The following is a 16621-nucleotide window of genomic DNA, read 5'->3' as shown; positions in this document are numbered from 1 at the left end:
TTACCCCGGGCTCCTGCCACCCCCAGGCTGCAAGGCGCTGGACAAAGCCCGGGCAGGACAGAGGGGGCCCAGCCCAAGCTCAGGCTGGCTCCGTGGTCGTGGCAGAGCCAGGGACAGGACCCAGGAGTCCTGGGGTCCAATCCGAGCGCACGCAGCGGCTGCATTTCACCCCCCCCCCCCCGGCTTGCCTGCCAGCCAGCGTCCTCCTCCCGCCCTCCTTCCCCAACGCCGCCCCGCCTCCCGCCCCCTCACCCTCCCTCTGGGGCGGGGGCCGGGCGCACGGAGCCCCGGGCTGCAGCCGAGGCCGATGCGAGGGGACGCGGAGCGGCCAGCGAGCTGGGCACATGCAGGGCTCGGCGCGGAGGCGGCAGTTCCCGCCGGCGGCCCCGGGCTCCCTGCAGCCGCGCGGGTCCTTCTACCAGGGCAGGTGAGCGCGTCCCCCGGGCGCCCCGGGAGATGGGCCGGGGGAGCCGCCTGGCCGCGCGCCGCGGGGGAGCCGGGCGCCGCGGGGGAGCCGGGCGCCGCGCGGGGGGAGCCGCCTGGCCGCGCGCCCCGGGAGCCGGGCGCGTGCGGGGGGGAGCCGCCTGGACCGGAGCCGTGCGCTGCGGCTCCCTGGCGAGGGCAGGTTCCGGAAAGCCCGGGCGCCCGGCTCGTTTGCACGGGAGGCGAGGATCAGCCCGCCCGGTGTGACGGGGCAAGGAGGCCCGTGGTTGGGGCGCGCCCCGCCCCATGTACCGCCCCCGGCTCCAAGCTTCGGGTGCCGGTCTGCGCCCTGCTCGCTGCTTCGGAGCCGCGAATCCCCCTTCCGCTCCGGCCCGGCCCGGCCGGGCCCCGCCGCCTCCGCGGGCAGCCCCGAGGCCGAGGAGCGGGCCCTGCTCTCTCGCCCCCACCGCCTAAGCTCTTCACTGCAGCAATTGTTGCCCCCGTTTCGCTGCCCTGCCTTTCCTTGCGGCGCGGCGACTAACCGCCCGGGCTCATGGTGCAAGGGTCTAATACAGCAGGGTCTGGCTCGCAGAGGCGCGGGCCCCGCGTGCACTTTATTCGGGGGTATTGAATCAGCAGCTCTCTCTCTAATCCCCAAGGCCTGGCTGATTCCTCCAGGTCTGCACGGCTCCCAGCTTGCCTAATCCACCAGGAAAATACTCTCCTCCTCCCGGCGGAAACAACGCTCCCTTCCTCCTAAAGGGCCCTAGATAATCGTTCCAGCGTTGCCCCAAAATACGCTCAGACACCCTCAGGAAGAGCAGCCCCCAGCCTGCCGCAGGGCCAGCCTAGGAATTACACAAGAAACAAGACAAACGTTCCCCCACCTTCTGCTGTGCAAAGTATCAAAAGTAAATCTAAAAGGGCCTTTTGCTTTCCCATCCTCTTGTTCTGTCACTGTACTGATCTGTCCACTCCTGTCTTTTTCTTCCCAAATAATAGTCTCCGTTACTTGTCTGTATATATTAAATCCTACTTTCCTTGCACCAGAGATCTTAGGTAGAAGTTTTAAAAGCATCTATGAGAATTAGGAGCCTAAGTAGTCACTGTGCCAATAAGATTTAAGTTCCTAAACTGCTTACTTGCTTTTGAAAATTTCACACTTTACCTCACTTTTTTACCTTTGAAGCGTCCTGGAGGCCTCCGGCACTATGTGGGTAATAAATCTCTTATACAGATACCGCCAGTCAGGGGAACACTCGGGACAGATAAATTTTGCAACAAATAAAAGAATCAAGCCCAAGGATCCATACTTCCTTTGTGACACTAGATCTGGGGCACAGAAGAAGCGTACATATTGAACTCAGCAAAGCATCTCCTCTCCGGCTGGAGAACGGATGAAAAGGATGGGCCATTTTATTAACGAAGACCTGATCTACCCTAGGAAATTAGCGGCAAAGAGTCCTGGGGCACCTTATAGACTAACAGACGTATTGGAGCATAATCTTTCGTGGGTGAATACCCACTTCGTTGGCTGCATACACGACGTGGGTATTCACCCACAAAAGCTTATGCTCCAGCACGTCTGTTAGTCTATAAGGTACCACAGGACTCTTGGCCGCTTGCACAGATCCAGACTAACACGGCTACCCTTCTGATACTAGGAAATTAGATCAGGATAATAGTTAAAAAAAAATCCACATCCCTGAGTAACCCAGTTAAACTGACCTAACCCCTGGCATAGACAGCTCTAGGTCGACAGGAGAAGTCGCCTCTCGGGGAGGTGGAGTACCCATGCCACTGGGATAACCTTCCGGTCAGCAGAGGTGGTGTCTTCACTGAAGTGCTACCACAGCACCACTGCAGCCTCTTACGTGTAGACAAGCCCAAAGTCTCACAGGACCACTGGCTACTGTAAAGAAGAAAAAGCTTTTATAACATTAGATTTCCTTTCCAATACCATCACTCTTTCTGTACTGCAGCTTGTTTAGAATATGCCCCTTTGTAAGACAACTGTCAGCCATTGTGAGCTGGACGGCTAAGAACTAAGCTTCAACGTTAGATAATATTTTAGCATTTGATCTCTCAAAACAGTCTCAAGGGCAATAGGTTTCAGAACAGTGACATTAATGTAAAGCTGCTGTTTACCTCTAGGTGCACAAAGGCCTGATCTAGCTGTCGCATTCAAGGGGAAGACTCCCGTTACTTCAGTGGGAGTTGGATCACAAGGCATGCTAAGGGCTGCAAAGGAGGAGAGAAATTACTGGGGGAGTAAGGCTTTGTCATGCAAAGTTTAAAAATAGTTGTATTTCGTTCAACACTTAAAATAAACACATTCCCCAAAAAACAGCATACATACTTATTTTTAGCCAGTAATTTTTTTTCACAAGTGGTTGTAGCTTTTGATGAATAGTGCTTTGCATTTCTGTACTGCCTCTTAACCGAGGATTTTAACCTTTGCTTGTTTCTCAGAGCGCAGTTCAACAGAGCTGCTTTGTCACACAGCAAAGCATAAGAGAAACAGTGGGGTCCAGGGGACAGGGCACTGAACTGGGTGTCCATACATCTGGGTTTCAGTCCCAGCTTCTCCAATGATCTGTTGTGTGACCTGGGGTTAGATGCTTAAGTCAGACATTTAGGCACCACTGCTCAGCTGCTGCTCAAAGTCTCCTAGGCACCTAGGTTTCTGCTGGTAGGCATTGCAAAGCCACCTAAGTACTGATATTGCCCCCATCCAACAAGCTGCTTGGAGCTCTCACTCACACGTCTCATCCGCAGCAGGAGTCTCAAAGCAGGTGTTCCCCTGCCTGCTCTTCCACAGCCCGTTCATATCTTATTAAAATGGAGCCTTCTTAAAGTGCAGGACTAAAGGGTATTTTCTTCCCGTTACTGTCAAGAAAGTGACCTTCTGGAAACACAAAGGGCTGAGGTTGTCTCTCCTGTCTCGTTAATAGGCATGGGTCAGCCAAGAATGAAGACACGTTTAAGACTTCTCCGTTTCATTTTGACCTGTGGTTCTACTTCACTCTACAGAACTGGGTGTTGGACTTTGGCCGTCCAATAGCTATGGTGAGTAGGACAGCTTAGCTGGCAGTGCCAGTCAGCTGAGGGCAACACAAAGGGTAGGAGGATGTAGAAGGAAGAGATTTTGAGCAGTCCAAGGAGCAGTGGGTAAAATTAGTGGAACTATGTTAGCTAAGCACAGAGAATTATCCCTGCATACTGGAACCCCAAGGTCTAAATCCTACTTCTGCCAGAACAACTTAACTTGCATCTTCTCTGCTCTCTAGGGATGGTCTCTGATTGCGTATCATTGTCATCATTGTGCTATTGCTGTTGCCCGAGTTTCAATGACTGGTGCGAACTATACTGCTTACTTGGCAGAGCAGAAACCTCGGAAGTTTGGTCTTATCTCAGGACCAGCTTCCCTGCATCAAAATTAAATGGAGAGGCTGACAGCATCCGTCACTAATACACAGTACATTGTGCCCACCTCCAGGAACTGCCATGTCTGAGAGCAAAAATCCCATCTATCTATTATGGCTGACTGGTTTTCACTTTCAAGCTGTAATTTTTTTGTTGGGCTACATGATTGAAGATGACCCCAGTGCCGGGAAGCCTGCAGAGTGTATTAAATAAGCAATGGATTTGGAATGGGCTTCTTAACAACCAGCCACACAAATTAGCTTTTGGCATTGTTGCAGGAGTAAGTGGATAAGGAGGAGAAAGAGCAGTGTGTTCTCATCTTATTTCAAAGTTCCAGTTTTATAGAGGATTAATATAAATCAGAAAATGTCTCTGGAAAATTGATAGTCAACTGGGTTTATTTCATTAACAGCTAGTCAAAGCCAAGACAGTCAGTTGGCTAACACATCAAGCCACAACTGGGATGTGACTGCAGACCAAAACTCATTCTCTTTCTTGTAATCACTAAACATTCAGCCAGTCACCATGGGCTGCAGATATAAGTTATAAATATCATGCAATACTTGTATTTAAATCCATTGCCTGCTCTACTTACAGGCAAGGTATTTGAAGGTTGACTGACATTTTGTTTTTCTTCTCTCCTCAGATTATTCTACCTTTAGAGTGGTTTCCATTAAACAAACCTAGTGCAGGAGATTATTTCCATATGGCTTACAATGTTATCACACCATTTCTTCTTTTAAAGGTAAACCTCAAAGCATGGATGTTACGTTTTTGAAACAAACACTGGGTATGGGCAAAACCGCCAAAGACAAGAGGTTTTGCTGCAGGAATTCTTGAGGGAGAGTATGCATAACAACCCTGCTCAAATTCAGAAATCGCTTGCTAGGGCCCAGTTCCACCCAGGGTAGGACTACTCTGAAATGCTTATGGGGGGAAAAATGGCAGCTTTTAAAGAATAAGATGTTAACCAGCCTGAGGTAACTGTAAAGTTCATTTGTCTTCTGACCTGCTGAGGCTAGAAACATTTTTAGCGGTTGGGTAGAAATGTTTTCATTGTCAGTAACTTGTCCAAGCCCTGGGCCAATGATCAGGGACGGATTTGATCCTTTCATTGCTGTGTGGGGGTAGCACTTCTCATTCTTATTAATTTCCCCGCCTATCATGAACTGTACCTCCAGGTTGGTTTCTCCTCTGCCTGTTCATAAGAACATACAAAGTGCCGCACTGTATCAGACCCATGGTCCCATTGAGTTCAGTAGCCTGTCTCTGACAGTGGTCAAAATCAGAAGCTTCAGCGGATGGTTTCATAGATTTAAAGCCAGAATGGCCCACTAGGATTAGCTCTAGTCTGACTTCCTGTATAACACAAACCAGAGAGTTTCATCCAGTAATTTTTGCATCAGCCCAATAACTTCTAGGTAAACTTAAGGCATCCAGTCTTGAGTTAAGACTTCAGGTGTTGGAGAATCCACCGTATCCAGAGGTTAATTGTTCCAGTGGTTAATTACCCAAATGGGGAAAAGTTTGCATCTTATCTCAAGCCTGAATTTTTCTAGCTTTAGCTTCGAGCCATTGGATCATATGTCTTTGTCAGCTACAGTAAAGAGCCCTCTATTCTCAGAAAGCTTCTCCCAGTCAGAACACGCAAGAAGCCCTGCAGTAAGCAGCTATGAACATTTTGTGCTCACCCTTACTAGTTAGAAATTGAATTATGCCCTGGAGTGAAAGGTTTATCCCTTCCAAAAAATTTTTTTGTAAATCCTTACCTTGGATATGTGTGTTGTTCACACCAATGTCCAATCCCTTTCTGAATCTTGTTAAGATCTTGGCTGCAATGGTATCTTGTGGCAGAGAGTACCATAGGGTAACAAAGCATCAGGTGAGAAAGTGTTTCCTTCCATCCATTTTCACTTTCTGGCCTTTCAATTTAATTGGATATCCTCTTGGAATTTTATGAAAGGATGAATAGGAATGTCCAACCCAACATCTCTAGGTCATTCATTATTTAGTATACCTTTATCATGTCTTCTCTCATTTGTCTTCTACAATACAGCCCCTATCTTTTCCATCTGTCTTCGGTTGGAAGATTTTTGCTTGGCTCTTATCCGTGTTGCTCACCTCTGAACCCCTCTTTCTGACATTCATTAAGTCATTATAAAAAAATCAATTGAAAGCTAAGCTTTGAAAATAGATTGTCTTAATTATTACTATCTTTTGAAAAACTTCTGCTAAGAAGCTTATTATTGGCAGCAGAGAAAAGGGCAGGCAGAAGACCATTGTAGCTGATTTTCCAAGCTAGGAAGGAGTACACAGCCAGAACTATGGAGATGATCAGCTGTGTTTCCATGTGAAGCACCCTTATCAAAACTAGTCTTGAGAACTGACCTTTGGTGTTTAGCTCTTCAACCAGCACTAGAGAGAAGCCAAGAATGCTTTCGGTCAGGAGGTGAAATTGTTCCAAAAGTCAGTCGGATTTGCAGCCACTCCAATGTTTTTCTTTAGGCCCTTGATCCCAGTCTCCCAAAGCATTGAAGGTCAAATTAATGCAGTCTGTCTAGAAGCCTCCCTGCTGTGGAAGCCACTGATAATCCAATTCGGGGCATTCGTGCTGCTTTGACGTCTCTGTTACTGAATTGTCCTTTCTAGGGTGAAATTCAGCCCTGGGCAGAGGACCTGCACAAGATGCTAGTGATTGCCCCACCCCAAGGATTGGGCCATAAGAGCTTGAGTAGAATACACACATGGTCATGGGCAGGTTCCCACGCAGAGGAGAATTTCACCCATAAAGTTCAGCTTGGCTGCTGGTAGCAAAGGGTTATTGAATTCACCAAGCAATTTGATACGGTGCTTTGATTTTTCCCTTACATTAGTGCAGAGTAAAGGAAGCTTCACCTTCAGAAACAACTAATAACCTGAAGTATAGAGAAAAATGAGTCAAACTCCTCAGAACAAAGTTCAGCAGAGAGTATAGTCCAGCAGACGTCTGCACGAATTGAAGGAGGAGTTAGAGCATCATACGGTAACTTGGAGTCTTGCTGGAGGTGACACTCACCACTGGAGGGCACAAAGAGGCTTTCAGACAGAATCATTATGCTGCTCGGAGCAGGAACGACAGAAAGCCACAGCCGTTTTTCTTCTTAGGAATCGTGCTTTTGCTCATGGCTGATGAATAAATCAATAGCTTTGCGTACTATTTTGGATCGTTGACTTAGTTGCAGTGCGGGTGCAGTTAAGGATGGGCTGTCAGGTTTGAGACTAAAAATACGGTGATTTATTTACAATTTTGATAGGAAAAAAAAAATCAATAAAACCCATTTCTTTGGTCCCCTGAGCTATCTGCATCCCTGATACAGCAATAGGGGGAGTTAGGAAACAGCTTCTCCTCTGGGTAGTGGATTCTATAATTGTCCAGTGGAAGATGCAAGGAGTGCCTCAGGGGAGCATCTGACAGGATACAGGGCTGGACGGACCATGGCTCTGATCTGCTAAGGCGACATGCAGTTTGCAATGTTGTGTGGAATAACTTTCTTGTTGGGGAGGGGATGGACAAGGACTTAAAGTTGGCATTTTACAGTGGCTAGACTCGATCGTGTTTTATTTCCCCTCTGTTTCTATCTTCTGCTTCCTGGTTCAGACACCCTTAACCAGCCCTTTGAATTGCAGCTCATTGAAAGGTCCCCTAAGACCCTGCCCAGATCAGTGGTCTACGTCAGCATCATCGTGTTTGTCATGGGAGCGAGCATCCATCTGGTGGGCGACTCCGTCAACCACCGTTTGATTTTCAGCGGGTACCAGCACCATCTGTCCGTAAGAGAGAACCCAATCATCAAAAACCTCAAGCCGGAGACGCTGGTAAGGACGCTGGGGTGTGCAGCAGCATTGGTTTTAAGCTGCCTGGTTTTGTATACTACGGTAACACCCCTGCATGCCATTCTAACCCTGCTTCATTCCGTTGCAGATTGATTCTTTTGAGCTGCTGTACTACTATGATGAATACTTAGGGCATTCCATGTGGTAAGTGATGTACAGCGCGTCTGACAGCCGCAGAACGTGGCAGGAGGTAAATCTGTTCTGTTCGCAGCTAGTAGGACGCAGAATAAAGCGCACGCTCTAGGAGACCTGGGAGGTACATTCCCATAGCAGGTGCCAGTAGCACAAGCCATCCCTTTGGAAAACTGCCACAGCCATTTTCACTTTGTCCCTGTCGCTATCCTTCCCGTCCACAATTCCAGACCACTCTGTGTTCTTGACAGCAGGAGGACTCTGTTCAGAGCCATGCTATTTTCTATATAGGATGAGCACTTGGGGCCCTTGAAACGAGCAGCTGTGTAGGGCTCTTAGGACGAGGAACATCCTTGCAGGCACCGGTCAGGATTTTGCAGGCTCAGTGTCTCTCGTCTTTTTCCTCTTTTAATGTTCTTCCACTCCAGGGGTGTCCTACTGGGGCATGTCTACACTGCGGTTAGACGCCCGTGCCAGCTGGCTCGGTCTCGCAGGGCTGTTTAACAGCAGTGTAGACATCCAGTGGAGTCCAGCCTCTAGGACCTGCGAGGGGTCCCAGAGGTCGGGCTGTAGCCTGCGCCTGGCAGTCTGCACAGCAATGAAACTGTCCCGCAAGCCTGAGGCGGCCGGCACAGGCCTGCTGTAGGTTTTAATTACAGAGTAGCCCTACCCCTTCGTGAGTAAGGTTGGAATTTGCTCCTTCAGCTGGCCAGAGGCCGTTGCCGTGGAACAACACAAGGACTATGCATCTGCAGTAGTCGAGTCGCTGCCGGGCCCGGGAACTAGTGCATTTCCCGACCCAGCTTGCCCTGTGTCAGAGTTATTGCCGAATGGTGCGGAGCCTCCACGGCTTGGCCCAGGCAGCCGGGTTCGCTCAGCATCAGTCTTGGTTTTTCACTAGGCAAATCTAGGACCAAACAGGCTCAGTAACAGCAGGCGCAACTGCTCAAGGAGTTGCAGGTCCTGCCTCAGCACGACTAGATGACCTCTCAAGATCCTTTCCCGCCATACACGTCTGCTATTCAACCCTCTGCCCACCAGTGCTACAGCCCCTGAAGGCATGAACCGAGCGACGTCTTTACTCCAAAATGAAACTCCCCTGTGTCCGTTCATTAGTGAAACTCCCTGACCAGTTTTTCCTTAAGCTAGTTCCCATCTCTTATGCCATATAGACTCTCAGTAACCTCACTAGCAGCTCCCTGGTAAGGCTTGCATCCATCCGCTCTCAAATCAGTTGTGTTTCAGTTCACTTGATCACGAACAACTGCTGGCTGTTATTAGAGAAAGGACAGGACTGCTGAGTAAAACTGTGACTAACCCTTGCACATGGTGCGAATGGGGGTCTTGCTGTCTTCAAAGGAACACACAAATTCCACAAAATCCTCCACGGTGCAATACGTTTTGGCTGGCACTGCAGTAGCAATAACCTTGCCTGAGCAGCCCCCCGCCCAGGGCAGGTTGAGGGACCCAGGCTCCCCACAGCTGCCAGCGTGGCTCTCCTCAACCCAGCTCCAGCCAGAGGGGCGGCTCGGAGCCACAGCCCAGTCATGATACGAGCCAGGCAGGCATCTGTGGGGAGCCGCAGCAGACCGTCCGTCTGCCCTGGGCGTGGGGCCCGAGCAGCCCCTGTCCCTACCCCCCAGGCCTTCCGCCCAGGGCAGGTGGAGGATCCGCTGCGGCTCCCCACAGCTGCCCACCTGCTCTTAGCATCAGAGCCCTGCACAGATACAAAATGCGTATCCACATCCACGCTGGTGTCCGCAGAAATGGCCCACGGATATAAAACGGATTTGCAGGGCTCTAGATACGAGCAGCCCCCATTCCTGAGAGAAACAGTCACTGCTCTGTGTGCATTTTGTCCTGGCAGTGGATTTTAGCATGGACCCCATAGTGTCTCTACTGCAAAAATGGCATGAGGCCTCCTTGAACACTGCAAATATAAATACTTTCACCCACAACCCACGTCCCTGCAGTACTCATTAGGGCTAGATCTGTGAAACAAGCAAAGTCAGTTTGTCTTAAGGAACACAAGTCAGCTGGCCCTTAACCAAGGCTCATTCGGTCTGTTTAAACCCCAGACTGGCTCTGCCCAGCGATGCCCGGCTTTTTAAATGCTGTCTTTCCAAGTGGCCCAATTTTTTAATAAAGTCCCTACGCATCCTATCAAGCCAGACGGTGCAAAAAATGCAAGTGTCAGATGGGGAACTTGGATCACTTACTAATCAGCAAACTCTTGCTTGTCCTTTGAGAGGCAAGGACGTCTATTTTCCTTTGAAAGCACTTTGCACACACCCCATATACAATAACTCAGTGCCAGGCGTAGCCAGCACTTTGCATCTCTTATCCGCACAGCTGTAATCTTGTGGCTACAGCGGTGACCACAACAGAGGGGGCTGTAGCATTACAGTCAACACAGTGGCATGACCCTGAATGCAGACCACGCCTTCCCATTGGTGCCGTGTTTCCAGCTAGCCACTTCAGCACAGGCCTTGGCCAGTTCGCGGGTTTACCGGAAGTGGCCCCCATTAGCCTCACTCAATTTCATTTGCCAGAAGGATTCCTAGGTTTGGCCCAGGGAACTAGCTGATGGTAGCCAGAGTCTGAGGCAAATCTGTAGCTGCAGAGTAAAGGGTTTCAGCCCTTGCAAACTAACTCGGCTTTGGAAGGTTGTGAAAAGCCTCAGAACTAGGTTCAGACTCTGACATAGAGAACGGCTCTTCAGCCTTGGCTCAGAATAGGCCTACCGGGCTGTTTTTAGCCCCAGAGCGTGAGCCCCACCAGCCCAAGACTGTAGACCCTGGCTCTGAGTTGCTGCCTTGGGTGTTTGTTTGTGGGGGGGGCTGCAGTCTAGACGTACCCTGTGAAAGGAGTCGTCCCATGTCTGTCTCAAGCCGGTGTGCTAGAAGGGGGTTTTCATTACTAACAACCTGACCACAGCTTTCTTCTCCTGTCACAGGTATATTCCTTTCTTTCTCATACTCTTTATATATTTTACCGGCTGCTTCACACCCATTAAAGAAGAGAGCAGAATGCCATTAGCCGCCTTGCTGCTGATGGGGCCAAGCAGCCTTTATTACTGGTAAGTTAGCTAAGCTCCATGTGCAGGTAAGGGACATAGAAAACTAGCGGATGTTTGAATAATGATGCACGTGACTAGATGGCTCAGAGAATAGGTAATGGGAACCGAGCTGGTACAGTAACTGGCACTGCATAAGACCACCTCTGTATGAGACTGTGCCCCTCAGAGCAGGGTGGGAGGCACGCTGGTGGGTCTCACATCAGCTATTCTGGGGACAGAGGCTCTGGGACAGGCACTGTCCAGCAGTTCAGCTCTCTGGTGGGAAAAGCAAATTGGTGGGTGTGGTGGGGGAAGTGAAAATTCCTTTACCATGAGATGCCATGGAGAAGTTGGCATTCCTGGCAGACAGAGCTGGCCTGGAGGAGCTTAACAAATGACTTAACATCCAGGACCTGCTTTCTGCATCAGAACCTTTGCTTTGGAGCTAGTGGGCTCTCAGTCACCTCTCCTTCCCAAGGGGCAGCTTACATCACCACATGGGATCAACAATACAGCATCTCTTACACACACACCCACTCACCCCCCAGCAGGGTCTGGCTGCCCTGCCGCTGGGAGTGAGCCTTGCAGCCCAGCTAAACAGACTCAAACTAGCACAAGAACAATAGCTTGGCCGTGCCGGCTCAGGCTAGCAGGCCTTTGGGGCGTTAGGTGGACTTGAGAGCCCAAGCAGCAGCCTAAGTCGCAGTGTCCACACTGCTCTTTTTAGCACGCTAGCTTGAGTCTGTCTAGCCAGGCTGGGAGACCTGCTCTCAGCTGCAGTACACAGGTACCGGGAGACAATGCCCACGACTACACCAGACTTTCGGGTCAGCAGCCGATCCCAGCCTACACCGTAAATCTGCCTGGTTAGCATGAAAAACACTGAATGCTACTTCACCATCTCACCATCCCCTAGGAGTATTCAAGTGAGATTATTATGATCTCTTGACTTTGGATGTTCAGCCTTGATTTTATTTGCCGTATGCACAATCTGTAGAGCCTGGAGCACACTGTGTTCCATGCAACTTCTAGGAATATTCACCTTTCCTGTGCAAGTCAATCAACAATATTTAAGTTATTTATAATAATGGAAATCCCCTTTTATCAGTCATCTAGGCTTTTTAATATATAAATACAAGTCCTCTTCATCTGCATGCTGCTTTCCTGCTCTGCCTCCTTAGCTGGAATAGCCTTTGGAGAAAGGGCTTATTTATTTCCCATTTTCATTATTCTCTTTCCAAATGCTTTCCCTGATGGCGACCAAAGAGCTTGTCATTTGTCTTCAGAGATTATGTTCTCTCTTATCCAGATCTCTGCCCCCCGCCAAGACTGTATTTCATACACTAAATTAATTTTTTATAGTCAAATCAGCTTAATGGTTTAGCCAACTCTCAGTTACCCCATTCTAATTTCCTTTAACTGCAATTCCTGTTCTTTTATGTATTTAGGAATGGAAAAGATTTAAAAGCCAGGGGGAGCTTAATTCCTTCGCTTCTCCCTCCTCTCAGTTCCCTTTTTGGTTCAGATCTCTGTAAGCAGTAACCCATTTTATCATTCTGGTTTGGCTCTGTCCTGCCTGTCCCACTGTGATCTATTAATTAAGAGCTGTTCTATAAAGCCTCCAGTTAGTTTCCAATTTTCCTGATTCACTTTGCTGGCATCTCTAAGTCTCTCCTGGATCGTAGTACACAGCTTCATATTGATTCACACCAAGAACCAGGGCATGACTAGATAGGAGAGATATGGAGCACTATAAATGCCCCCACAAAAAAGTTGGATTTATGGCATTCATGAAAAATTCCAGCCACCCCTTTTAAAAAACAAACTTCTACCTCTCATGGCCCAATCTCTACAATCGCTAATGCCCTGTCTATCCTGCAGGCTTTGCACTGATGAGACCACAGCAGTGCAAATCCTCAGTGTATTCATGATGCACCATAGAATCATAGAATATCAGGGTTGGAAGGGACCCCTGAAGGTCATCTAGTCCAACCCCCTGCTCGAAGCAGGACCAATTCCCAGTTAAATCATCCCAGCCAGGGCTTTGTCAAGCCTGACCTTAAAAACCTCTAAGGAAGGAGATTCTACCACCTTCCTAGGTAACGCATTCCAGTGTTTCACCACCCTCTTAGTGAAAAAGTTTTTCCTAATATCCAATCTAAACCTCCCCCACTGCAACTTGAGACCATTACTCCTCGTTCTGTCATCTGCTACCATTGAGAACAGTCTAGAGCCATCCTCTTTGGAACCCCCTTTCAGGTAGTTGAAAGCAGCTATCAAATCCCCCCTCATTCTTCTCTTCTGCAGGCTAAACAATCCCAGCTCCCTCAGCCTCTCCTCATAAGTCATGTGTTCTAGACCCCTAATCATTTTTGTTGCCCTTCGCTGGACTCTCTCCAATTTATCCACATCCTTCTTGTAGTGTGGGGCCCAAAACTGGACACAGTACTCCAGATGAGGCCTCACCAATGTCGAATAGAGGGGAACGATCACGTCCCTCGATCTGCTCGCTATGCCCCTACTTATACATCCCAAAATGCCATTGGCCTTCTTGGCAACAAGGGCACACTGCTGACTCATATCCAGCTTCTCGTCCACTGTCACCCCTAGGTCCTTTTCCGCAGAACTGCTGCCTAGCCATTCGGTCCCTAGTCTGTAGCGGTGCATTGGATTCTTCCATCCTAAGTGCAGGACCCTGCACTTATCCTTACTGAACCTCATCAGATTTCTTTTGGCCCAATCCTCCAATTTGTCTAGGTCCTTCTGTATCCTATCCCTCCCCTCCAGCGTATCTACCACTCCTCCCAGTTTAGTATCATCCGCAAATTTGCTAAGAGTGCAATCCACACCACCCTCCAGATCATTTATGAAGATATTGAACAAAACCGGCCCCAGGACCGACCCTTGGGGCACTCCACTTGATACCGGCTGCCAACTAGACATGGAGCCATTGATCACTACCCGTTGAGCCCGACAATCTAGCCAGCTTTCTACCCACCTTATAGTGCATTCATCCAGCCCATACTTCCTTAACTTGCTGACAAGAATACTGTGGGAGACCGTGTCAAAAGCTTTGCTAAAGTCAAGTAACAATACATCCACTGCTTTCCCTTCATCCACAGAACCAGTAATCTCATCATAAAAGGCGATTAGATTAGTCAGGCATGACCTTCCCTTGGTGAATCCATGCTGACTGTTCCTGATCTCTTTCCTCTCATGCAAGTGCTTCAGGATTGATTCTTTGAGGACCTGCTCCATGATTTTTCCCGGGACTGAGGTGAGGCTGACTGGCCTGTAGTTCCCAGGATCCTCCTTCTTCCCTTTTTTAAAGATTGGCACAACATTAGCCTTTTTCCAGTCATCCGGGACTTCCCCCGTTCGCCACGAGTTTTCAAAGATAATGGCCAATGGCTCTGCAATCACAGCCGCCAATTCCTTCAGTACTCTCGGATGCAACTCGTCCGGCCCCATGGACTTGTGCACGTCCAGCTTTTCTAAATAGTCCCTAACCACCTCTATCTCCACAGAGGGCTGGCCATCTCTTCCCCATTTTGTGATGCCCAGCGCAGCAGTCTGGGAGCTGACCTTGTTAGTGAAAACAGAGGCAATAAAAGCATTGAGTACATTAGCTTTTTCCACATCCTCTGTCACTAGGTTGCCTCCCTCATTCAGTAAGGGGCCCACACTTTCCTTGGCTTTCTTCTTGTTGCCAACATACCTGAAAAAACCCTTCTTGTTACTCTTGACATCTCTCGCTAGCTGCAGTCTAGGTGTGATTTGGCCCTCCTGATTTTATTCCTACATGCCCGAGCAATATTTTTATACTCTTCCCTGGTCATATTTCCAACCTTCCACTTCAAGTCTGGTGCACTGGTACAATCTGCTCTGTTAAATCACACTTGGGCAAGATCTGTTTGCACAGGTGCAGCACATCTGCATCAGGGTTTGCATTGGAGTGACTACCTCACAATGTAAGTACTGGGGCCTCGTGGATTGAGAGTAAAACTGGGACTCAGGAGATCTGGGTTCTATTCCCAGCTCAGCTACTGGCTCGCTGGGACCTTGGGCAAGCCACTTCCCATCTATGTGCCTCAGTTTCCCCATGTGTAAAATAGGGTGAACGGTAGTAAAGCTATACAAGAGTGAGGAGATATTAATATTATAATATAGTTACACTGGTGCCAATTTCCTTAGTCTAGACAAGTCTCAAGTGTAAAGTGTCCTATTGAACCTCCCAGCCAATCAATCAGCTTCTGCCCTGTGTGTTTCACTCTCACTCATCCGTCATGTTGAAGCTAGAATCTAGTCAGGTGGGAAGAGAGATGGCCAGTTTTAAAATCACATTCTGAACAAGGCGGGCAAACACATTGAGTTACTTATGGTACCAGTTACAACTTTTGGTTATTAAAATGGATTTAAAATGTATAGTTTTCTAATTTTCACATTGAGAATTACCCTGACAACTGACAAATGTAAAGACGCAGCCCTGCAGCTAAGTTTCATTTTGGCTGAACAATGCGTTCTAGATCCGTAAGGCGGAAAGAGTTTTAAAATTTAACTTTGAGAATTTATGCAGCTTGGACTCTCCCTCACCTTGGCCAATGAAAGTCAGTTACTGTCAAGTTCCTGGCATTGCAATGGCTGCATGAGGGAATGTTTATTTGAAAACATCTGTTCATGTATGAAATATAGGGAAGAGGCATGAGGCAGTGGTCTGAGAATGAGACTAGGAGCCAAAAATACTCCACTCTAATAGATTTCCTCTGGGGAAATCCCTTAATCCCCTGCCTCAGTTTCCCCAGCAGTACATAATACCAGTTACTCACCGTGAAGTTTAATGTTGGTAAAGGGGAAGATTTTCCAATGGTACAAGACACAGGTAGCTGCTCAGGTCCCACTGGAAGTCCCAAGCCTCCCCGCAAAGTGCTTTCCATCCATCAATAGCTATAGGCAGGCTAAGGATTATGATTGCTGTGTGGTCAGAGAGGCACAAATGATATTTTTGCATTGCAGGTATCTTGTGACAGAAGGTCAGATTTTCATCCTCTACATTTTTACGTTCTTTGCCATGATGGCTTTAGTCATGCACCAGAAACGGAAAGGACTGGTCTTGGACAGCAACGGATTCTTCCTCTTCTACTCTTTCATTATTACATTGGTCTTAATTGGTGCTTGGGTGGTTTGGCTGTGGAATGACAAAATCCTTAGGAAGAAGTATCCTGGCGTCATTTACATTCCAGAGCCCTGGGCCTTTTATACCTTACACCTGAGCAATCTCCATTCGGCAAAGGAAGGTTTTTAAGCGGCGATATCTTCGGAGCGGTGGATCTCTCGTTTTTCCTAATGTGGATGTGTTTCAAATCAGTTACTGACGGTGGTAGCTGGACCGCGTGCTGTACGCGAACCCAACCCGGGGGCAGGGCTTTGTTTGAATTGGAGGGGAGGGGTTAAGTCTGCTGTGAAATACTTACCCTAGTGCGTTGGAAGTTACTTTCCAAAGCTGCCGTTCTATACGTTCTAGTTTGCATTCAGTGCCGGTACATAGCTGACCTTGGCGGGAGCACTGACAGACTCCAGTCGGTATCCGAACAGACTGCACAATGGCATGCTCCTGTTGTACAGTAAAACTTGTCCTGATCTAGCACACGGTGGGGCATTTTCCCCCAGTCTTTGGTAAAGGGCCAGCCTTTCTTTTCTGAGCTGAACGGG

At 48.6% G+C, this 16621-nt stretch overlaps 1 protein-coding gene across 1 annotated transcript; it reads left to right on the top strand.

Moving 5' to 3' along the window:
* Nucleotides 1–270: 270 nt before the first annotated feature.
* Nucleotides 271–16380, top strand: CLN6 (CLN6 transmembrane ER protein). The gene is made up of 7 exons (XM_077828771.1): nt 271–427; nt 3378–3492; nt 4496–4594; nt 7516–7704; nt 7811–7866; nt 10811–10933; nt 15926–16380. Exons 1-7 carry the CDS (start codon nt 345–347, stop codon nt 16212–16214), a joined length of 954 nt encoding a protein of 317 aa, XP_077684897.1. The 5' UTR covers nt 271–344; the 3' UTR covers nt 16215–16380.
* Nucleotides 16381–16621: the final 241 nt, after the last annotated feature.

The sequence above is a fragment of the Eretmochelys imbricata genome, chromosome 10 (assembly GCF_965152235.1).
Source record: "Eretmochelys imbricata isolate rEreImb1 chromosome 10, rEreImb1.hap1, whole genome shotgun sequence".
NCBI classification, from domain to species: domain Eukaryota; kingdom Metazoa; phylum Chordata; order Testudines; family Cheloniidae; genus Eretmochelys; species Eretmochelys imbricata.
This window is presented reverse-complemented; position numbering and strand designations above follow the sequence as displayed.

What these genes read in the sequence shown, in the direction of transcription:
- CLN6 (XM_077828771.1), top strand. Translation starts at nt 345, where the DNA reads ATGCAGGGCTCGGCGCGGAGGCGGCAGTTCCCGCCGGCGGCCCCGGGC. An exon ending in CACCATTTCTTCTTTTAAAG is followed by an intron (nt 4,595 to 7,515) that starts GTAAACCTCAAA and finishes TTTGAATTGCAG; the next exon opens with CTCATTGAAAGGTCCCCTAA. An exon ending in CCAAGCAGCCTTTATTACTG is followed by an intron (nt 10,934 to 15,925) that starts GTAAGTTAGCTA and finishes TTTGCATTGCAG; the next exon opens with GTATCTTGTGACAGAAGGTC.